Raw genomic sequence first — 22,239 nt, 5'->3', positions numbered from 1 at the left:
TACTAATCAGGCTTCAAGGTCTTAAGATAATGCCAATGAAATCTTTTTTTTTAATAACTAAGAAAGTTCCTGAAAATCCCTTGGAAATATTAATCATGAGGAAAACATTCATTAAGGAGCATACAAATGTAAAAAACATACAATTTATTCCTGAATTTTTACCTAAAAGTACAAAGATAATACAAATAACAGAAAGAAATTCATGATGAGAGGTAATGTAAAACTACACATTCAGAAAATATACCAAGAAATAGCATGCATTGTGTTTCTATAAACTTGCTTTGTTCTTTTATGATCTTAACAATTTCATTCTTTCATTACGGTGTGAAAGCACAGTGTTTGTCTTTTTCCTCTTTCATAACTAGAGTACCCAAAATAGTACTCAGCACATAACAAGTAAAAATATTTTAAATCAAATAGATAAGCAGATGAAAATGAATACATATAAGAATTAGCAGTGCAGATGCAAGAATTATAATAGAAGAATAAGAAACAGTAAAGTTCACAAATACTTTGTTCCTATGACTCTTTTGAACTTATTTTTCCTCTGCTAGTATGGTTCTTACCCTGGTTTAGTGCATTATTCTCTTTCTTTTTCTCTTTTAAAAGATTCTTTTTTTAGCAAGAAAGAATTTTTATCTTTTTATTTTTTAATATAATTTATTGTCAAATTGGTTTCCATACAACACTCAGGGCTCATCCCAACAAGTGCCCTCCTCAAATTTTAGCTTGAACATCATCTCCTTAAAGACATTTATGTGGCAACCCTGTCTAAATTAGTTTCCTCTGTTATTCTCTGTTACAGAAATAGATTTCTCTTCCATAGAACTAATCCTGAATGGAATATTGTCTTTTTTAAAAATATTTATTTATTTTTGAGACAGGGAGAGACAGAGTGCAAGCAGGGGAGGGGCAGAGAGAGAGGGAGACACAGAATCTGAAGACAGGCTCCAGGCTCTCAACTGTCAGCACAGAGCCCGATGGAGGGCTCAAACCCACAAACCACAAGATCATGACTTGAGCTGAAGCCGGACGCTTAACCGACTGAGTCAATCAGATGTCCCAGTACATTTTCACATTTATGTATTTACATGCTGTCTTGCTCCCCCACTACAGTGGAAGTGTACATCTGCATACCATCTTGAGCGCCTAAGACAGTGTATGCCACATTACCAATCCTAAATAAATAGGTACAAAACTATTGGAGAAATGGGAGCATGCAAAAAACTGCTGTACCCTAGATTTTTAAGGAACAGCTATATTGAAACCATAGGCAAACACACCTTTGTAAAGTAATGCTATGTCCTTGGTGCTGGCTTTCAGTTACCTCGTGACTTTTCACCATTCCATAGAGAGAGGGCTTTTGCCATCAAATGAAACAGAAGAATGAAAGTTGAAATAATAATGCTTATCCCTCATTGCCCTAGTTATTGAAAGAGATTTCAGAGGAAATATCCAGCGATCTGCCATGAAAACTGAATAACCAGAAAGCTTCTGTCTCCAAATCCCAGGCGAGTTCTAATCTATTTGGACCTGAATAAAATTACAACTAATCGCTCTTCCTTCTAGCCTCTAGACCTCAATATTTAACTTCCTAGCAGGGGTTCATAAAAATGTTAAATAATATTTATAGTGACTCAAAATATCTTAGGAGATAATGAAGAGATGACACATGTATATCTCCTCTTACCTGTTCACTTGCTCTCTGTCTCTCTCTGTCTCTCTCTCTCGTTCTAAAGTCTTACAGTAAATATATTTAGATTTTCAGTCTGGAGAGATTTGACTGTTGTCAGATGCCTACCTGATAACCATTTTCTCCTTCATATTATCAGAACCCTGTTTTGATACATAGGACCATGCATGTAGCTCAAAACACACACACAGACACACAATCTAGACATTTCCCTACACTCACTGCACGTAGTGGTGACCATGTGACACAGTTCTATACTCATCACTGGACATAGTTTATGGACATTGCTAGCACTCTGGGAAAGTGTGCTTTCCTACTAAATGCATTATCTTTCGCTGTGCTCCTTTCTGCTGCCCAGAATGTACATGTGTTAGCTGGGGATATAGAAATCATCTTGTAGCATGAGGGAAAGGCCAAATACATCTATAAACCTTGGTCCTAATTCACTTCTTGTACCAATCCATTAACCAACACCCAGAAGTCTTTATCTCCAGATATCTGGCTCCATAGAAAACTTAAAAGCTGTGATGGGTACCTCTTTTACTCACAGGTTGTACACCCATGCTGTCGCCTCAGATGACTCACTGAGTCTATATATAGGACTATGTGTAAGGTGTTATTACATAATTAATCAAAATCCTAATCCAGGACTTTTCTGAGGGTCAAACAGTCATTCTCAATAACTACACTAAGACATCATGCATAAGCTGGAACTCTCCTGGATGAACCAGGACATATGGTCACCCCGTGGGAGACCTGTGTTCTCAGTGGCCTCAAAATAAAGTTCTTTCTTTCCAGTTAGAAGTAGCTGCAACGTGTCACTTTTGACATATACGTTTCCATTCAGCTAAACCACTTCTCCAATTTAACTACTTGATTTTAATGATCTGTGTACAGAAACAAACGTTAGGCGTCCCATAAATGCAGTAGGCTGGCAGGCTTGAAGTCTCCAAATGTAGCCCTTTGGCCTGTCCTTGTCTTCTGTTGTCCCATTTGGCTACACATCACATCGTTTTGTTGTTTTCCTTTTTTTTTTTTTTTTTTATGTTCTTTTTCTCAGAGCTGTCTGGTCAGAAAGCCAACGTCTCCGCAGACCTGGTGATAGGAATGCTTGGCTTCTGTTTCTCTGCTGCTCCACATCTCTCTCCCATTCAAATCTCAACTGAAAATTGACTTATTTTCCCTGTGTGTTTAGCACTCATCATGCCCTTTCCTTTTCCCTCCCCTGAAGTATGAGGAAGTTATGGTCATAGTCTTACTTTATGTAGCAGATTTCCCTCCAAGCTAAGTAAGTAAGGAGATATTTTAAAGAAGGCAGGTCCCCAAAACTCAAAAACAGCTTCTACTGGGGATGGGAGGGTAGGGGGGGCGGAGAAAAAGTGATCCATATCTTTTAATGATTTTTTTTAACACAAAGCAAGAAATATTTACATATGAAATTACTAACTCTCACACTGGTTTCAGAGAGGGAAAGGCAAGGGAAGGCAGCAGTAATAATGACAGTGCATTTCTCTTGGCAATCAGGCTGGCCCAGTAAGCCATAGTAAAGCTATAACCACTCAGAAAGAGACCCCTGGGTAATTTAGAAGGAAACTGAGTCTAGAAGGTTAAGAAATGTCTCCAATGATACAAAGAAACTAAGTTACAGCAATATGATTCAAACCTAGTTTTATTTCTAAAACTTGCATTCTTAAACACTACTTAAAACTGACTGAATCACTAATGACTATAGGAATGAAATCTAGAAATTTTGTATACACGACTACGTGTTGGCCTCATAGCAAGGCAGAAGAGAAAACTATAAAATGCAGTATCATTTTCAAATGATTCAACCAAAGGTCTTCATTAGTGCTGCTCTTAGAAGCCAAATCCTACTTTTATTTTTCAATGAAAAATGTTATTAGAAACATATATGCTAATTTTTACAATTAAGGCTAGCCCTAGAGCAAAAGTATTAATATTTTTCAGACATTCTACTCTTAGAATAAAATCAGCACCACTTACTATTGAAAACATAATATGTTAAAGATGGACGTTTACCATTACTCAATCCTTACTGAAAGTAAAACTAATGATCTGTTGATTCTTTCTAAAGAAAGGCAACCTAATTCCAACAACAACAAAAATCATGTCACATGTTTGCAAGCAGAAGCTGCCAGATTCTTGGCCTGCCAGAATTGAATATTTCTTTTTCTTTCTCTTTTTTTTTTCAGTTGGAAAGAATACCGCAGTTCACTTAATACAGATGACAGTTAAAAAAATGGGTAAAAGTGCTATAGCTAGAAACTAACCTAAAATGAAAAATAAATGTTATAAAATTCAAGAAAATCACACATATATGGAAGAAAAAATGTAAATGAGCTAAACTGAATATGTAACAAACTAATTGCTAAACAAGCCTTTGGTTTGGCCTTTGACTTTGTTCTCTTCAGGTGCCATTCAAAACTCTATGATTCATTGGGCATTAATGGCTAATGTACTCCTTCTCCCCCTTCTCTTCTCTTCTTCTTTGCTCTGTTCTGCTCTGCTCTTCTCTGCTTTTCTTTTTTCTTCCTCTTCTTAAATAGTCAAGTCTTTTTAGAGAAAGTACCTGCCCCAAGAAATAGTTCTGCATATGCCTCAGATTTCAGAACATTCCATGAGGAAGTCAGTTGAGGAAACTCAAATTCTAGAGTGGATAATATTTTGTACCTCCATTCTACATATGTTTGTCTAAAAAGTTCTGCCATTTCTTTTCAACATAAAATGGAAATCTTCCACTGAAAGATGAATGGCAATCGCCAGGCTGCTTCCCAGGAAGAGGCCCTGGCCAATCTTTGTTCCCCTTCATTATAAGTAGTATTTAGTACAGAAAGGAAAACCTGAAAAAAAATTAGCTCTTAAAACTACAACACAATATCAACCTCAATGCAAAGAAGCATGAACAATGACTCCTCTAGCAAACTTTTCATGTTTCAATGGTACAGTCATAGCCTATTCAAAGCTGAACCAGTCAACGGAACTAGAGAGCGTGTAGAGACTCAATCAGCACAATTATTACAAAAACCATTAAGATCAGATGGCCAATGAATCATTTTCAGAATTAAACTGCATGAACAGCATCTATTAACTGATTCAATAAGGTTTTAACAGATACCTTTATATGGAAACTGCAGTCTCCAGTGCTACACGATGTATTAATCTATGTGAGGTCTAACCACTAACTTCAAGGAGTTTCATTCTGGTAGGATAGATGGGACACAAAGCCTACTAATTCTAACAAAAAGAAGAAAGGGAATATGAAGACAATGTCCTATCAAGGTGCAAATACACAAGCTATTTTTATAGAAATTTTATTCTGCAGAAATTGAGAAAAGTTTTTAAATATATATTTTTTTATTTTCTAATGTTTTATTTATTTTTGAGAGAGAGGTAGAGATAGCTTGAGCAGGGAAGGGTCAGAGAGAGAGGGAGACACAGAATCTGAAACAGGCTCCAGGCTCTGAGCTGTCATCAAAGAGCCCGACGAGGGGCTCAAGCCCAAGAACCGTGAGATCATGACCTAAGCCGAAGTTGCACACTCAACTGACTGAGCCACCCAAGTGCCCCAAGAAAAGTTTTATTGGGTCCTCAGCAACAGGATATTCTGGACATCTACGATAGTGAGAAGCAAAAGAAGTTAGAGAAGTAAAATAAAAAGTGCTTTCTCCTATTGTCACTTTGTGAGCATAAAATCACCCTACTCTTATAGCTTTCAATGTTAGGCTTCACCTTTTCTTCTTCCTCAAAGCGCCCTACCATGTTGCTCAATAACTCTTGACTTAGTCAAGTCAGTGTCTTATTGCAATCTTGACATTGTCTGCTCTCACCGAAGCACCAGATTTAGGCATGAAATGCTAAATGGTGCAAAAGACATGAGTCCATTAAGAAATTTCTCTCTCATTCTTGTTGTTACTATTGCTGTCGATCCCTATCAATAAAGCCATCACAAACAAGGTGATAGCCTGCTCTGGTTTATAATATCATTATGATTCTGTCATTATGTTGTAACAGTAAAAAGTGACAGATTCTTAATTGCAACAGCAAACAAGATAAGCAATGTTGGTTTAAAGAATGACCACTGAACTAGAATTTGCTTTTCTTGACCTGCCGTCCTTGTACTGAATGCCCTTAATTTAGTCACATAAGCTCTGCTTCTCAAGTGTATCTTCTGTCCTTCGTTGGCAATATCATGGTTATTACAAGGCTTGGATGAGACTGTTTATCCAAAAGCTCAGATAAACATTGAGAAAACATTCTGCAGTGGAAAGATATATTACATATAAGGCCAAGGGTGGCATGGTATTATGGAACTCCCATAATTTCTGGAGTTAAGACCTAGGTAATAAGTTTTCATTCTGTTGCTCACCAGGATGGACTAAAGTCAACAAGCTTCCTAAGCTGTAGCTTTTCATCTATATTTAATGGTCCATTCCTGTCCTTCACAGAGCTGCTGTGCAAATTACATATTACATATAAATCTAAAAGCCCCTCAGAAATAACAAAAACTAAACAAACTATTATTTGTACCAGCATAACTGTTAAAAACGCCACTACGACTATCGCTGTTAGGGCTACTCTTGTGACAGCTTTCAACACTGCTTATGTTTTAGGACATAGACAGACCTAAAGCAGTTACTTTATCATTGATTTAGTTTCAAATATAATTGATATGGATGAAGGCAGTGTTAAACAATTAAATTTGTGGCTATATCATTTGACCTTAGGTAATCCCTTAGTTGAAAAAAAATCTTAATAGTTCATAAGCTAAATAATTCAGACTTTAGAGAGAACTGATACAAGGCCAGAGCATTATCAACATAATCATTTTAACATAATGATCAACATAATCATAAAGTAAACAATGACTATAGTCAGAAAAGCAAACCTTTTTAAACCATTTCAATTATTATCAATCACTAAAATGCCAGTGATATGTGTGCTAAGTGCATTGAACCATTCATTCAAAAGGACCCAATACTTTCAGCCTTGTTACAATCCTAGACATGTTGCAAGCTATTCAAACTGCCTCCTTTTCAAGTGTCATTTCCTAGATTCAAATGTCAAGGCTCCCAAATTGTCCAAAGCACTGAATTATGGTTTTACTTCCCAAATGATGATGTACCCGATGTTACTCTCATAACTTTCTTTTCTTTCATCATTTTCTTCTTCCAAGCTGGAGAAAGATATGTAGATCATAGGCAGAAGGGAGGTATCTTATCCGCTATAACAAAATGCCACAGACTGCCGGCTTAAACAGCAGACATTTATTTCTCATAGTTCCAGAGGCTGAGAAGCCCAAGATCAAGGTGCAGTCAGATTTGGTTCTTGGTGAGCTCTTCTCCTGGTTTGCAGGCAGCTATAGTCTCTTTGTATACTCCTATAACATCCTCTTTGTGAGCTCACAGAGAGAAAAAGTTCTGGTTTTTCTTCCCCTTCTTTTAAGATGCTAATACCATTATGAGTGCTCCAGCCTGATGATGTCATCTAAACCTAATTACCTCCCAAAGTCCTCACCTCCTAATACCAACTTATCGAGGATCAGAGCTTCAACATATGCATTTTGGAAGGATGTGTTTCATTTATAATGGAATAGGACTGGAGACTGAGCCAGAGGAATATATTAATAGAATATGGTGGCATTCATTTCAATTGGACAGGTGTGTACACATGGAAAGAATTTAGCCATTAATCCAAAAAGATATCTGGCATTTGCCCTTGGCTTCTGAAAATTGATATTTGTTTGCCTAAGGGTCTCAGGCTAGCCAGAGAGAAACAATATGATCTAGGTTTGGCACTTTGGGTCATGCAACATATCAGTCTATCAGGAGCCTGAAGTCAACCACATGGGCAATCATTCAGTCAATCCTACGTAACGTAGAGTTTTTATAACTCTCAACACCAAGGCTCAGGTGAGTTTCCTGATTGACAGTACTCCATGTGTATTGCCAGATACTGATACCAGAACAGTAACGCATTCTGATTCTCCAGGAAGAAGATAAGAGAAGCTCTGTGTTTGGTACGCATGGTAAGTGTAGCTACATACTCCACCCTATGTTCTTCCCTTGGCTTCCCTGTATCATTTCCCTGTCATAAACAATAATCACAAGCATAATACTTATAATACTTTTCAGTGAGTTCTGTTAAGTCCTTCTAGTAAATTATCAAACCAGAGACTGGTATTGGGAACTACCCCAGACCCAAACTTACAATTGGTGTTAAAAGTGAAGGCAGCCTTAGACACTGTGTTCTCTAACTTTGTATTGGCCCAAACTCCTTGCAACAGGTGATTATTATGATAAGTGAAAACTCTAGGAAGATAAGGCTTTTGCCTATATTACCCTCCTGTATACGCTCACTATGTAGTATAATGTCTAACATGTGGTAGAATTCCAATAAATATATATTGAATAAATTTTAGGTTTATTGAGGTTGACTTTGAGGACAAAGCAGCATTTGTGCTATGGACTACAAGATCACAAATGTAGTTAATAGAGAATATTGTTAATTGTTCACCTATTTCTCCTATACTTGGAATAGGCGATTCTTTACAATTTCAACATGTTTATTGAGAGCTTTCCTTTATCAGAGAATGTACTTAACGTTGTGATTGGGACAAATATACGGCCTAGGTAGCAAAGATGACTATGATGTAATTGCTTCCACTAGAAAAACAGACAATAAGTACTGTGATATTAAAGCAGAAATAGCATCTAATTCTTACTGATAGAGGTAATGGAAAGAGGTCACATATCAGTGAAGATCTTAACTGAGTTACAAGGAAGGTTAAGAATTACATAGACACAGAACAACAACTTAAAAGGGGCAAATATAGCAAAATAAATGTAACTATAGTAGTATTACTTTTATCCTTTATATATTTTATTACACATATGACCCTGTATTATAATTATCTTAAACATTTTATCAGCAATTTGTAACCACAGTTTGAAAATAATCTGACTTCAGGATTTTATTTCAAACAATGCTTATCTGTCATTGTTTTATGTATACAAGGTTCAGGTCAAACTACTTAAATATATAAAGATACATACCAATCTTACAGTAAATTTACAGAAGAGAGTAGAAAGAGGAGATTCAGACTATACTTTCTTTGCATATGATGAAAAAATGCAACCCCACCCATTCCCACACAACTGCCTTTGAATAGTGTGATAATTTGAGAAAATTCAGGTTGTTTTACAAGCTTTTTCAAAATCATGTAAACCTCAAAGAGAATGAAATATCAACACTATTAAAATTCAAGTCAGTTACAACTGGTTAAATAACAAAAATTTTTAACATTAAGGCACCATCTGAATAAGGTAAGATTTGTAGGAAAATCTGTCTCAACAGATTGTGACACAGCAGTGTTTCCTGAACTACCAAAGAAGATGTTTCAGGAACAGAAGTTTCTAGCAATTGTGTGCTTCTTTTGTGTGGGAAAGTGATGCCTTCTAGAACTTTTATTTACTCCATTTTACAAAAAGTATCACCTAATGTCATTAAAAATTACTTTGGGCTTCCTTCCCAAAAGGCACAATAAATAAAAACTTAACCAGGGAGGCAAAAGAACTATAAACTGAAAACTACAAAACACTGCTGAAAGAAATTAAGAAAAAGCAAATAAACGGAAAGACATCTGTGATCATGGATTAGAAGATTTAATGTTGCTAAAATGTCCATACTACCCAATGAAACCTTCAGATTCAATGTCATCTCCATAAATCCCAAAGGCATTTTTTTTTTTTGAGAAATAGGAAAAAAACTCCTGAAATCCACATGGAATCTCACAGGATTCTAAATAGTGAAAACAATCTTTATTTTAAAAAAAAGTGGTGGACTCACACTTCTCTATTTTAAAATATATTAAAAATCTACAGTAACCAAAATAGTGTAGTACCAGAATAAAGACACATAAATGAATGAAACAAAATAGAGAGCTCAGGACTAAACTCTCACATACAAAGTCCAATGATCTTTGACAAGGGTGCCAAGACTATGTAACGGGAAAGGGCCAGTCTCTTCAATATACAGTGTTGGGAAAACCGGGTAACTATATGTGAAAAAATACATACATATAATTGGACCCTTATCTTATGCTATATACAAGAATTAGCCCCAAATGGATTAAAAACCTGAATGTAATGTTAAATTTGAAAAATTCCTAGAAGAAAACACAGGAGAAAAGCTTCATGAAATTGAATTTGGCAATGATTTACTGGCTATGAAACCAAAGTCATAGGCAATAAAAGTAAAAATAGACAAGTGGGATTACAGCAAAGTTTCTGCACAGCAAAGAAAACAATCAAACAGAGTGAAAAAGTGACCTTCCAAATAGGGAGAAAATATTTGCAAACCATATTTCTGATAAGGAGTTAATATTCAGAATATATAAAGAACTCTCACAACTCAACAGCCAAAAAGCACATTTAAAAAATAGGCAAAGGACTTAGGGGTGCCCGGGTGGCTCAGTAGATTAACTCAGTAGGATAACTGTCAAACTTTGGCTTGGGTCATGATCTCATGGTTCATGAGTTTGAGCCCCATGTAGGACTCTGTGCTCTCAAAAATAAACATTAATATTTTTTAATGTTTGTTTATTTTTGAGAGAGAGAGAGAGGAGTGGCACAGAATCCGAACCAGGCTCCAGGCTCAAAGCTGTCAGCATAGAGCCTGACTCAGGGCTAAAGCTCACAGACCATGAGATCACAACCTGAGCTGAAGTTGGATGCTCAACCGACTGAGCCACCGAGGTGCCCCAACATTTACTTTTGTAATGGGCAAAGGACTTAAAATGATACTTCTCCAAAAACATACAAATGGCTGACATGTATATGAAAAGTGCTTAACATCACTAATCTGAGGGAAATGCAAATCAAAACTATAATGAGGTATCACCTTATATCTGTTAGGTTGACCACTATTGAAAGGCAGAGAGAGAGAGAGAGAGAGAGAGAGAGAGGAAGGAAGGAAGGAAGGAAGGAAGAAGGAAGGAGGAAGGAAGGAGGGAGGGAGGAAGGAAGGAGAGGAAAGAAAGGGAGGGAGGAAGTGAAAGAGAGAGAGAGAGGGACAGACAGACAGAGAGAGAGACAGAGAGAGAGGGAGAAAGAAGGAGGCAGGGAGGAAAAACAGAAGTTGGTGCGGATATGGAGAAACTGAAACCTTGGCCCACGTGTTGGGAATGCAAAATGATGCAGCTTCTATGGGAGTCAGTATGGAGGCTTCTCCAAAAATTAAAAAGAAGGAAAAAAACCTTTTCAGATGCTACAACATGGATGAACCTTGAAGACATTACACTAAATGAAATAAGTTAATCATAAAAAGACAAATACTACATGACTCCACTTATATGAAGTATCTAAAGCAGTCAAACTCAGAAACTGGAAGTAGAAAGGTGTTTGCCAGCGACCGAGGGGACAGAGGAGAGAGAAATATTGATAATAGGTGCAGAATTTCAGTTTTGCAAGTTGAAAAATTTCTTGAGATCTATTGCACAACAATGTGTGTACAGTTAACACTACTGTAATGTATGCTTAAAAATGGTTAGGATGGCAAATTTTATGGTTTTTACTATAATTTTTTTTAAAAAGAGGGGGGAAAAGGCACAAATTTAGGCTATGTTGGCATCCACACTGCTTGAAATAGATAGCAATGATGAATAAAATATAAAAATGTAAGATCTAAATGACATGACCAGGTTCAAAGCAAGCTAAGCATCCCTACAGAAGGGAAAAAAAAGCACTGCACAGGTTATAGCCGAAGAGCTCCATATTCTGAAGTTGGAGGTGTGCCCCAGAGCTCCACTCTGATCAAGTCCATGGAAATAAAATCCCTCTATGGAGGATGGGGACTGTGGCCAGGCTACCTGCTCCCGCAGTGGCTGGGAGTGTTTTCCTCTCCAACTCTAAAAAGGCTGAAATAAAAATGCTGATAGTGCTTTAGACAAGATCCAGTGATCGACACAGCCTTGCAATGAAAGTACTAGACCTAGCCATGCCTAGCCCAGGCCCCCTTCCCTACCCCCAATATTACCCTTGGGTAGTAGCCTTGAAATGAATACTATTCTAAACTAGAGCCACTGAAGGTTGTATAGCAGCAGCAGCAGCAACAACAACAGCAAATCACTAGAAAGTGAGGGCAGACCTCAAAGGAAGACCATGGGGGCAGAGGGGAGAGAGAAATGTTCCTGCAGACCAAATAACAAACACATGAAGAACAAATTTTAAATTCTAATAATTTCAAACCAATTCTAAAAATGATAGCCAAAAACTTCACTGATTAAACTATGAATTGATTACCAAAGACATTAAATGTATGAGGAGGTCTGACAAAGTATTATAGGAATGCTCAGAGAGATAAATGAGTTAATAACTTTCTATAAAAAGAGCCAGATAGTAAAAACAGGAAGAAATCAACCAAGATCAGGTAGATATTACTCAAAACCATTAGACATCCAAAAATGAAAAATACATAGTGATTGAAATCACAAATTAGATGGCATTAATTCTAGGGTAGATGAATTTGAGTTTCTAACAGAAGTCATTTTTCAGCATTATCAGCATCAAGATAGAGAAATGAAATGTACATGTGTTAAGAGTCAAAACATCTCAAAACTGGAGAAATATGCATCGTTGTATTAAAAGTGCATTCTGAATTTCTAACAAGGTAAACTAAGAGAGGTTCACAACAAGACACTGTAGTTAGATTTTCAGAACATGAAACATAAAGAGATTTTTTTCCTGTATAGATTACCTACAAAGGAAAGAATATTAAACAAATTGCAAACCTATACTCAGCAACAGATGTCAGACACCAATGGAGTATAATTTTCAAAGTCCTGGGAAAGACAGAAGTTTACTAGAATCTTACAACAATCTGAACTGTAATTCAAGATTGAAAGCAAAAAGAAGGCATGTTCATGGACACGAAGGCAAAGCGAATTCACCACCTATATAGACCTGAAACAAAGATTTCTTTGAGTCAAATTTGATACATACACAAAACAAAAAAACTATATGCATAGAAATTATTTTTGAGATTGGTAAACTTAACTATTAGTTATAGAATAATAACTAGTCATGCATATGATTTTATTTTAAAGTTTCAAATTGGCAAGAAGGGTGGTGGTGTTTACTAGGCAAGGCACATCCTAAGGTCAACCAGATATTTGGAATGAGGACAGAAATAAAAAATACTGAACAGACTATACACTTATACATGCATGTTAAAAAGGAAGGGTAAATCACTAAAGACATAAAATTATAACCTACATTTACAAACTAGCTAAGGAATAAAAATAGAATAGAGAAAAAGTGTCAACACAAGGAAATAAAAATAGAACGCAGAAACAAGAGGAAAAAATACAAACTACAATGGTAAAAACAAATCCAGATGCATCAACAATCTCACTAAATGCACATGAATTAAATTCAGCTATCGAAACACAGATTTTTCAGAATGGACCTTAACATTTTTGCTCTATGCTACTCAGCCATCACTCTGCCTTTACCACTTTTTCCTGTTCCCTGGTGACAGGAAGAAATCAGAAGTCACAAGGGAATTACTTCCTAGTTTAAAAATAAACCCAAACCAGGTGAATGACACTAGATAAATGCCACCATTTGGACTTTAAGTAGCTTCTTTAAGACCTGTTGAGTTTGGCTCCAGCCACACGCCAGCCCCTCACCTCTACCACATACTGGCTATGATGTGCTTAACTATACCGTTTCACAGAAGTAGGAAACTGCTTTAAAAAAAAAGAAAGACTCCAACCCTTAATATACACCAAAACACCTCAAGAAAACCTATTTTAATAGCTTGTTTTTCACTGACCACCAGGCCCCTGGCTGCGCTTGCGCTGAGGCATGCCACACAGCCGAGCAGTACTGCATTCGTGATGGAGCCTTAAGGTTCAATTCTTTTTCAGGTTTACCTACCCCAGGATTGGCTCTCTCCAGTCTAATAACAAAATTTTCAGGCCTATGCCTACTGTTTAAAATTAAACACCGGGGCGCCTACGTGGCTCAGTCTGTTAAGCACCAGACTTCAGCTCAGATTCAAGCCCTGCGTCAGGCTCTGTGCTGACAGCTCACAACCTGGGGGCTGCTTTGGATTCTGTGTCTCTCTCTCTCTCTGCCTGCCCCGCTCTCTCAAAAATAAGTAAACATTAAAAAAATATTAGATTAGATTAGATTAAATACCAGCACTTAGTTCTATGAGCTCTATCCAGAAAGAGAATGATTTTGAAAGTAGGAATCCTGATGATTTATGTCAGCGATGACATACTTATAATCAAAGGAAAATTGTTCTCAGTAGCCTCTACCATAAGCAGGGAGAAATTATGTAATTTTTGGTATGAGGCAAATTTTATTTAAGAGAAGGGGAAATTGAGTATGTGGTTACCCCAAATAGGAACTCACCAGGTAATTATTGGCTTTTGAAAGCATTTGCTCCTTTACAAAAAAGCACCGACAGTAAAATTATCCAGTCAGGAATTTCTTAAAATCCCTCCTCTGGCCAGCCCTCTGTGCCATATCCCTAGTTCTGAGCAAGAATGATAAAAAGAATGCATCTCTGAACACGCTTCAGAGTATGCAGTTACTTAACTCCTACTGAATATCCAGGCTCCTCTCAGGAACTTTGGGATTGCACCCAACAAGGGAGACCTCTCCACACACCTACTCCCTACACACACACACACACACACACACACACACACACACACACACACACACAGGCTCCTACACATTGTCCTCTGTCTACAATACTGTTGTCAGACTTTCTGTGTTTTTCTTCTTCCCAACCCTTTGGAAATAATCTCTGGTCCAAAGATCTGAACGCCACCTTTTTTGCGTAAGTGCTAGTTTTAGCTCTTTACTTGATGACTGGTTAAATCCTTAAAGTCAATACTATCCTAAGACTATCTCTATGTTTTAGTTTGTACTACAGTGAAAACTTTTTTTTAAGTTTAACTAATTGGAATTATTCAAAACAACCTTTCATCTTTTTTGCTTATTTTAATTCTTGTATTTAAAATATTGACTCATAATAACTGGACATTAAGAACAGTTAGAATTATGTCAGCTTAAAAATGAAAGCTCATTTTTGTTTTAGCCAAAAATGTGTTTATCTGTAAGTATTATAGAACTGTTGAAAGAGTGTGTTTGTACACATCTAGTATATGAATGTGAATTCATGTGTGAGTATGCTCAGGAATAAAATAGTAACTTTAAAAATCCTAATATGAACGGCAGATGTATTACTAAAAAGCAGGAATAGTATAGCAGAGATTCATTCAGCTGAATATGGAAAAATGTTTAATAAAAGCAAGTTAATATTTAATTTAGAATCTAGTAGGTATTCATGAGCTTCCTGAATATGCTGTTTATTGAGCTCATAGAAAATAAGGGTGGAAAACTTTAACCATGATTTTTCAGGATATCTCTTCATGAACTACAAATAGGCAATTCCCTTATGAGAGAATATATAAGAGTATGTTTGTACAAATCTAGTATATTAATTCAGAATTTGTAATTCATTTATATATGTATAATGAGATTCAGTGGAGTCATATTCTCCCAATGCATAAATTATTATCTTGAAAGTCAGACAGGCATTAGACAAGAGTTAACTACTTTCCAGTATGTCAGGACTCATAATGTAGCCACTGGTGCCACCTAATTTTGTCAGTTTTGGATATAAAAGAGATGTTAAATAATCCAATGTCCAACACGCTCACTTTAAATGTCCAGAAATTAAGCCAAAGGGAGGGGAGTAACTTGCCCAAAGAGAAATAATACCTGAAATATGAATAAAACTCAAATATCCAGCCCCTAATCCAGACCCCATTCCATAAATTCGCGTTTTTGAAGTGACAAGTTATGCCAGGAGTCTGATATATTAGGTATTGAACAGATTCATTAAATACAAACAAAACACAATCTATTCTGAAAGTTTTTCTCCGCAACAAGACAAAACAGTCTCCCAGACAAACTGAAAAATTTAACTCAGTACGCCATCCTATGTGCTTAAAGGAGAAGTCATAGTAGAAAGGAAAAAAAAAAGTCCTGCCTCTTGAATTAAACAGAATGGTAAAATTTGAAAGATCAATTATCCTCTAGAAGTGGAAGCCAGACAAAGAGAATTTAATACTGTATAGACAGTAACGAGGTCTTTCTCAACAGGGCATGATCCTTTGCATTGTAAATTATTAAATCTTAATAAAATCCTGACATATTGGGTCAGAAAACATAAAATCACTTCGACTTCTAATTTTCTTTCCTAAAAGAATGGTTCCACTACCTCTTTATGCACACAAATGCACACACACACACACACACACACACACACACACACACAAGGTACTTACTGAGCTGTAGAGATAGCCTTCACCATTCATGGCCACATAGAGGCTGGCCTTCACCCCTTGGATGGCCACCACACGCAGGCCCACGGGAATTAGATTGAAGAGGGCTAGAGAGGAAAAAGAAGACAGAGAGGAAAGAATCAGTGACCTTTTGAATAAATCATCCTGCTTCTTAAGAGGACTCTTTTGAGAATTACAACCTATGAACCAAAATTAGTAGGGAGAGAGAAGGAGACTGAAGAGGTCGAAAGGTGAAGAGAACGGGTTTCTTATCTTTGCACCACTTTTAATTACCTAGGTGACCTCAGGTAAATCACATAAACTCATCTGTCATAAAGGGGTAATTTTACAAGGTCTCAATGGGCCCCACATTTTTGCTTCACAAAATGAACACATACGCAAACAGTGTAATATGATTTTTTTCAAACAAATCAATAATTCAAACCAAAACATTCTCAATAGTGGAAAACATAATTGCAGTCATACGTAATAATAAAATATGATCTTTATAACCTATGCCAAAGCTTCTTGCTTTCATATTTTTCCCTGTGGTCTTGAACATTGTCTTCAACACAGAAGATAAACATAAAAAACACTGACTCATTTTTAGTTACATTGGTAGAATGAGAGCACTTCTTTTTATAGTTCAATTCTTTTACATATAAATGTAGATAAAAAGAGAGATGTATACTAATTGATAGCTTAAGCTCTAATAGACATATATATCAGAAGGCACACACACACATATAATACATGCACAAAACCACTAAAACCATTAAAAATTAATTTGTTGAATGTAGTTTAGTATCCTAGGATGAAATGAGAACAGGTTTGTGGTCTTTAAATATTTTGGTTGTCCATCACTGAACAGTCTACATGTCTACTTGAAGAAGGTATTCAAATAACAGAAAGAAAAATAAAAGATAATCTATTTTTCTTCCAACAATATATTTTGATGAGTTACATCTTCCTAGCACTACTGTACTTATTGTTGTGATTACAAAATGAGCATAAGCATTAACATTGTCCCTTCCCTGAAATAATTCATTTTACATAAAGGAAGAAAGTAATCATATAGTGAGGCTCTACAGATGGTAACATGGTGATGAACTAAATATCTCATGGCTGCATGCATAAGAGAATATATCTGTAGCTCACTTTAACATCCTGGTTTCATTGGAAATTTTTATCGCTCTTTTCTACTGATAAAATTTCCAACAGTTCTGGTCATCTTCTTGGTGTTGAATATAAGATGTATGTAAATCCAACCAATGGCTACCTGGAATGACTGATTATTCTGGGTTTTTCTCAACTTAGAATGGTAACCTAAATAACCACACACACTCATACACACACACACACACACACACACACACACACTGACTTTCAGTCAAATGTTCAGTTGATGGTTGTAGAGGATCAAGACTTAGACCACAGGTTACTACAGCAGGTTTCAAATCTTAGATGCTTGACATTGGACCAGCCTCTTTGCCTCTTTGAACCTGTTTCCTCATTTGTCATGACAGTTGAGATTAAATCTTGGGAGAGGCTCAAGAATTATTAGCCAGCTCAATTCGAATGTGAATTGTTTTTGTTCTTCACATGTTCTTACCACTGTCCTTGTGCTACTGAAATAACTTAAGAAGCACAAGACCTTAAAGTCTACTTGGGGAAAGAAAGCTAAGACATATGGAATAATCTGATACAGTGTATAATTTATTTCTATAATTAAAGATAATATATGCATTCTATATATATTTTCTATGTTACAGAAGTTCAGGAAAATGGAAGATCTGTGTGGCCTGAAATATTCAGGAAATGTTTCGGATAGAATATGGAACCTAGGTTGACACTTAAAGAAAGGGCAGAATTTGAGTAAGCCAAGAACAGAAAAACATTTTGGGGGGATAGGAGGTTAGGTGATTCTGGAGGATAATGTATGTGTAGACCAGGAGTTTGGAAGATTTGGTTCATCCTAGGAATAAATGAGAATAAACACCATGTAGATAAAGTAGGTCTGTCAATGGATAAGGTATGTGTAGACTGGTAGTCTGGAAGATTTGGTTCACAGTAGGAATACATGAGAGTGAACACCACGTAGATAAAGTAGGGATAAATACTCGAATGTCTGTCACTGCCATCGTAGACATCTAAACTTTGCCAAATGGAAAACAAGAAGTGTGATGCATAAAGATTTGAGCAACAACAGATTACAAAAAAAGTGTGAGGCTTGCAGACAACATAGTTTCTAAACTAACCACTCAGAAGCTACATGGCTTTGAGCCATTCATTTAACCTCTGCTTTAATATTTCTATCTGTAAAATGAACATAATAATCCTTCCTGCATAGTGTTTATAGAAGAATCAAATTCATTATCATATTCGTAAAAGTGTTTTATAAACAGAGAGGTGTTCTCTCTATATGAGTTATTTGTCATAAATATATGTCTTCTGCTTATCAAATAAGGTCACTGTAAGGCACAATGTAAAAACTGACATTCTCTCACTGATTTCTATTGAGTTCATATTCAGAATTGTTTAATACTCTAAAAAATAATACTCCATTTTTGTGCAACACTTACTTTTCAAAGTGTTGATAAATTCATCATTGTATTTGACCCTCAACCACCAACACTATGGGGCATTTAGGACAGAATGATTGTCCTAATTTTGGAAGGACAAATGAGTGAAACTCTCTACCTGAACAAAGGTTTTCTGGCTCTTTCATGTGGTTATTGCCAAAATATTGTGTTTCCTCCTTCTTTCTTTTTTAAGTTTAATTTCTCCTGATATCCATTCTTGCCTTTTCACAAAGTAAGACTACATAGCTACCTTTCCATACATGTCATGCAGTTGACTGTGGCTGTGGACTCATCTCAATGACATGTTTGTAGAAGGGTCTCTGTATTCTTGAAGACTCTTTCCTTACAGAAAGCTTAGAGGGGGGCTCCTGAGTGGCTCAGCTGGCTGAGCACCCAACTCTTGATTTCTACTCAGGTCATGATCTCATGGTTCATGGCATTGAGCCCTGAATTGGGCTCCATACTGACAGCATGGAGCCTGCTTGGGATTCACTCTCTCTCCCTCTCTCTCTGCCCGTCCCCCACTCTCACTCTCGCTCTCTCTCAAAATAAATAAACTTAAAAAAAATAAAAGATAGCTTATAGGTTTCCTTTGCTCTCTTCTCAAACATTTGCCTTATTGTTGTGTGGACTGGGATGGGGGTCTGGTGGCTGGATCATTCTGAGACCATGAAAACAAAGACTACCCCCCTCCCCCCCCAGGGAGTGGTGGTACGTGAGCTGGAAGGAGCTGGGTCTCCAAGGACTTTGTGAAGCAATGGCACCAGTCCAGCAGTTACCTAGAGGTCTGGCTTTTATGTGAGAAAAATAAGGCCTTGTTATTTTAGTCTGTGTAATGCTGAGCCAACCCTAATCCTAACTGATAAAGAAAGCAGAGTTAATATGTAAGGTACCAACTAAAGGTAAGGTACTTACACATTGTAAATAAATGCAACTACTGGAAAATACTGAGTTCAGTGAAAATTCTTACGAGAAAGAACAGTGAAAACCAAAATTGTGCAGAATGTCTTTCTCACCTAAAGATTCCTCAGGACAAATGCTAAGAACATTGATCCATTTAGCTGAAACAGTCATAACAAAGCAACTAGAAAGCTTTTCATACCTGAGGACAGTGTGAAAATTACTAAAGCCAGGCAGGGACAAAAGCAAGAAACTGTGAAAATTCTATGCAAATAGAAAAGTGATAATGGCTTTGCAATGATATGCTTTGGGAGATTTAACAAGTCCATAAAGAAAATCAGTAAACATTTTGGAATTAAATTTTTAGTGGTAAACGCTAAAAACTATTCTCTTTGGGAATGTCTGCATCTGCCTCCTAAAATCTTGAAAAGTGGCAAATGGCATTCCTAGGTATTATTTATCTTCATTGTAGTGCACAGGCTCTAACTCGCAGGAGCCCTTTGCTACTCGCAACAACTCCTCCATGTCTCCAATCTTCCTCTCCACCCTTGAAGCCACAGCCCCAACTCATAGGAACGGAGCCACACCGTAGTTCCAGTGCCTGGCATCTACTTATGCCATTTCCTTGCTTACAACCTCTAGGACCTTTACATCAACTACGGATGGATCCAGAATCTCTACTCTGACCCTCAGCACCCTTTGCAATCTGGCTTCAAGTGTCATTTCCAATGTAGCACCTGCTACGCACGCATTCCATTCACCAAAACCAGCTTTATAGAGTTTCCCCATTTCTTAAGCTCCCCCTTGATCTTTAACTAGGCTAAATTTTATTTTATTTTCTTCTCTCTTTTTGAAAAGTCTGTCTTTACTATTCAACTGCACCATAAGTCTTACCCAAACCCAAACATCTCAAGATGGCTGTTTCCTTTTCCATAATTGTGTACTTCACCGGTATATCTTTGATATACTGATATATAACTATACTGGTGTATCTATAGTAGCATTTGGGACATGGTATTATAGTCATTTGTTTACACATCTGTCTTCATCCCTAAAATGAAAGACTATTGAGGCTAAGTCTCTACAATTTATACCCCAGTTATATGTACATATCTTACACTCATTCAATGTTATTGATTATAAGGGTTGTGAAAAGACACATTTCCAGAATTTATGGTTTTCTTATTGGAATAAAAGTTCTTGGGGTTTTTTTGGATCAAAATTTTTTTAAGATTAAAAAGAAATGAAAAACTTAAAACATCTCAGCCTGAAAGTCAAAATTATATACAGTCACAGCACACATTTCTGCTACACGGCACTATTTCCTCTAATATATTTATTTACTGCTTCTAGTAATTTGATCTCCCTCTTCCTACTCTTTAATTCCATGTTTTTGCTTACTTCATTCTCTCTGCTTGGGATGCTGCTCTTCCCATATCTTCACACTGAACCTCTCGCCATACTAGACATGAAACACTAAACACCAAGTACTTTCTCTCACTCCTAAGCTTCCCCAATCTTGAATCTAGACTGTTTTCACCACAATTTATAATTTTCTTCCTTTAAAAATATGTTTCTGTCCTAACCACAGCTAGAATGTAAGCTCCCCCAATAAATATCACATTTAAACCACACCTGTATAATATGGAGACTAGAGAGTAGGAGAGGAAGAAAAAAGAGACAGAAACAGAAGAGAGAGATTGAAAGAAAGATGAGAGCGAGAAAGAGAAAGAAAGAGAAAGACTGAGAGAATAAACAGGGTAATACATAGTCTATTTATATTCAGGATTCTAGTAAACATTTCGCAAAACTATAATTATAATCCAAAGAAAGTCCAGGCATCGAATCTGACATTCAAGCACCCTCTCAATTTTGTCCTTTACAAAAGGAGTATCTCATTCTAAACCTTTTTGTAAACCTGAATCTTATATTCTGAAAACGGAAATAACGGAGTTGGTATTCTTGGGATCCATAACAAACCCAATCACTGAACCACATGGAAAGAGTATATGAAAAAGGTAATGAAGGCAATGGGTAGTTTCTTTAACACATGTTACTGGGGAAACTGGATTTCTATATCCAAAAGAATGAAATTGGACTTCTTTTTTATGTTATGCACAAAAATAACTCAAAATTGATTAAAAGTCCAAACATAATACAGAAACTATAAAACTCCTAGAAGAAAATATAGGGGAAAATGTTGTTGACAGTAGTCTTGGCAGTGATTTCTTGCATATAACACCAGAAGCATAGGCAAAAAGTAAAAAATAGACAAGTGGGACTACATCAAACTAAAAATCTTCTGCAAGCAAAGGAAACAATCCACTGAGTTAAAAGGTAACCTGCAAAATGGGAAACAAAATCTGCAAGCCATATAACTGATAAGGAGTTAATATCCTACATATATATGTATCTTCTACAACTCAATAGCAAAAATACAAATAACTCAATTGCAAAATGGTCAAAAGACTTAAAACTGACATATTTCCGAAGACAATATGTAAATGATCAAAAGGTACATGAAAAATGTTCAGCATCACTAATCATCAGGGAATGCAAATCAAAACACAATGAAATTCCATCTCATACCTGTTCAAATGGCCACTATTTCTTTTAAAATTTTTTAAGTTTATTGACTTAATTTTGAGAGAGAGAGAGAGAGAGAGAGAGAGGGAATG

At 36.4% G+C, this 22,239-nt stretch overlaps 1 protein-coding gene across 3 annotated transcripts in view; it reads right to left on the bottom strand.

Annotated features, from left to right (window-relative positions):
* FGF12 (fibroblast growth factor 12) overlaps positions 1-22,239 on the bottom strand; it is a 571,216-nt gene that overhangs the window by 187,961 nt on the left and 361,016 nt on the right. For all 3 annotated transcript variants that reach the window (XM_077754376.1, XM_077754375.1, XM_077754374.1), the window contains exon 3: positions 16,083-16,186. In XM_077754376.1, coding sequence (XP_077610502.1) covers positions 16,083-16,186 — 104 coding nt within the window. The remainder of the gene's footprint in view (positions 1-16,082; positions 16,187-22,239) is intronic.

The sequence above is a fragment of the Crocuta crocuta genome, unplaced genomic scaffold, assembly GCF_008692635.1.
Source record: "Crocuta crocuta isolate KB4526 unplaced genomic scaffold, BGI_CrCroc_1.0 scaffold70, whole genome shotgun sequence".
Classification (NCBI taxonomy): Eukaryota; Metazoa; Chordata; class Mammalia; order Carnivora; family Hyaenidae; genus Crocuta; species Crocuta crocuta.
The sequence above is the reverse complement of the archived record's forward strand: the minus strand, read 5'-3'. Positions and strand labels throughout refer to the sequence as shown.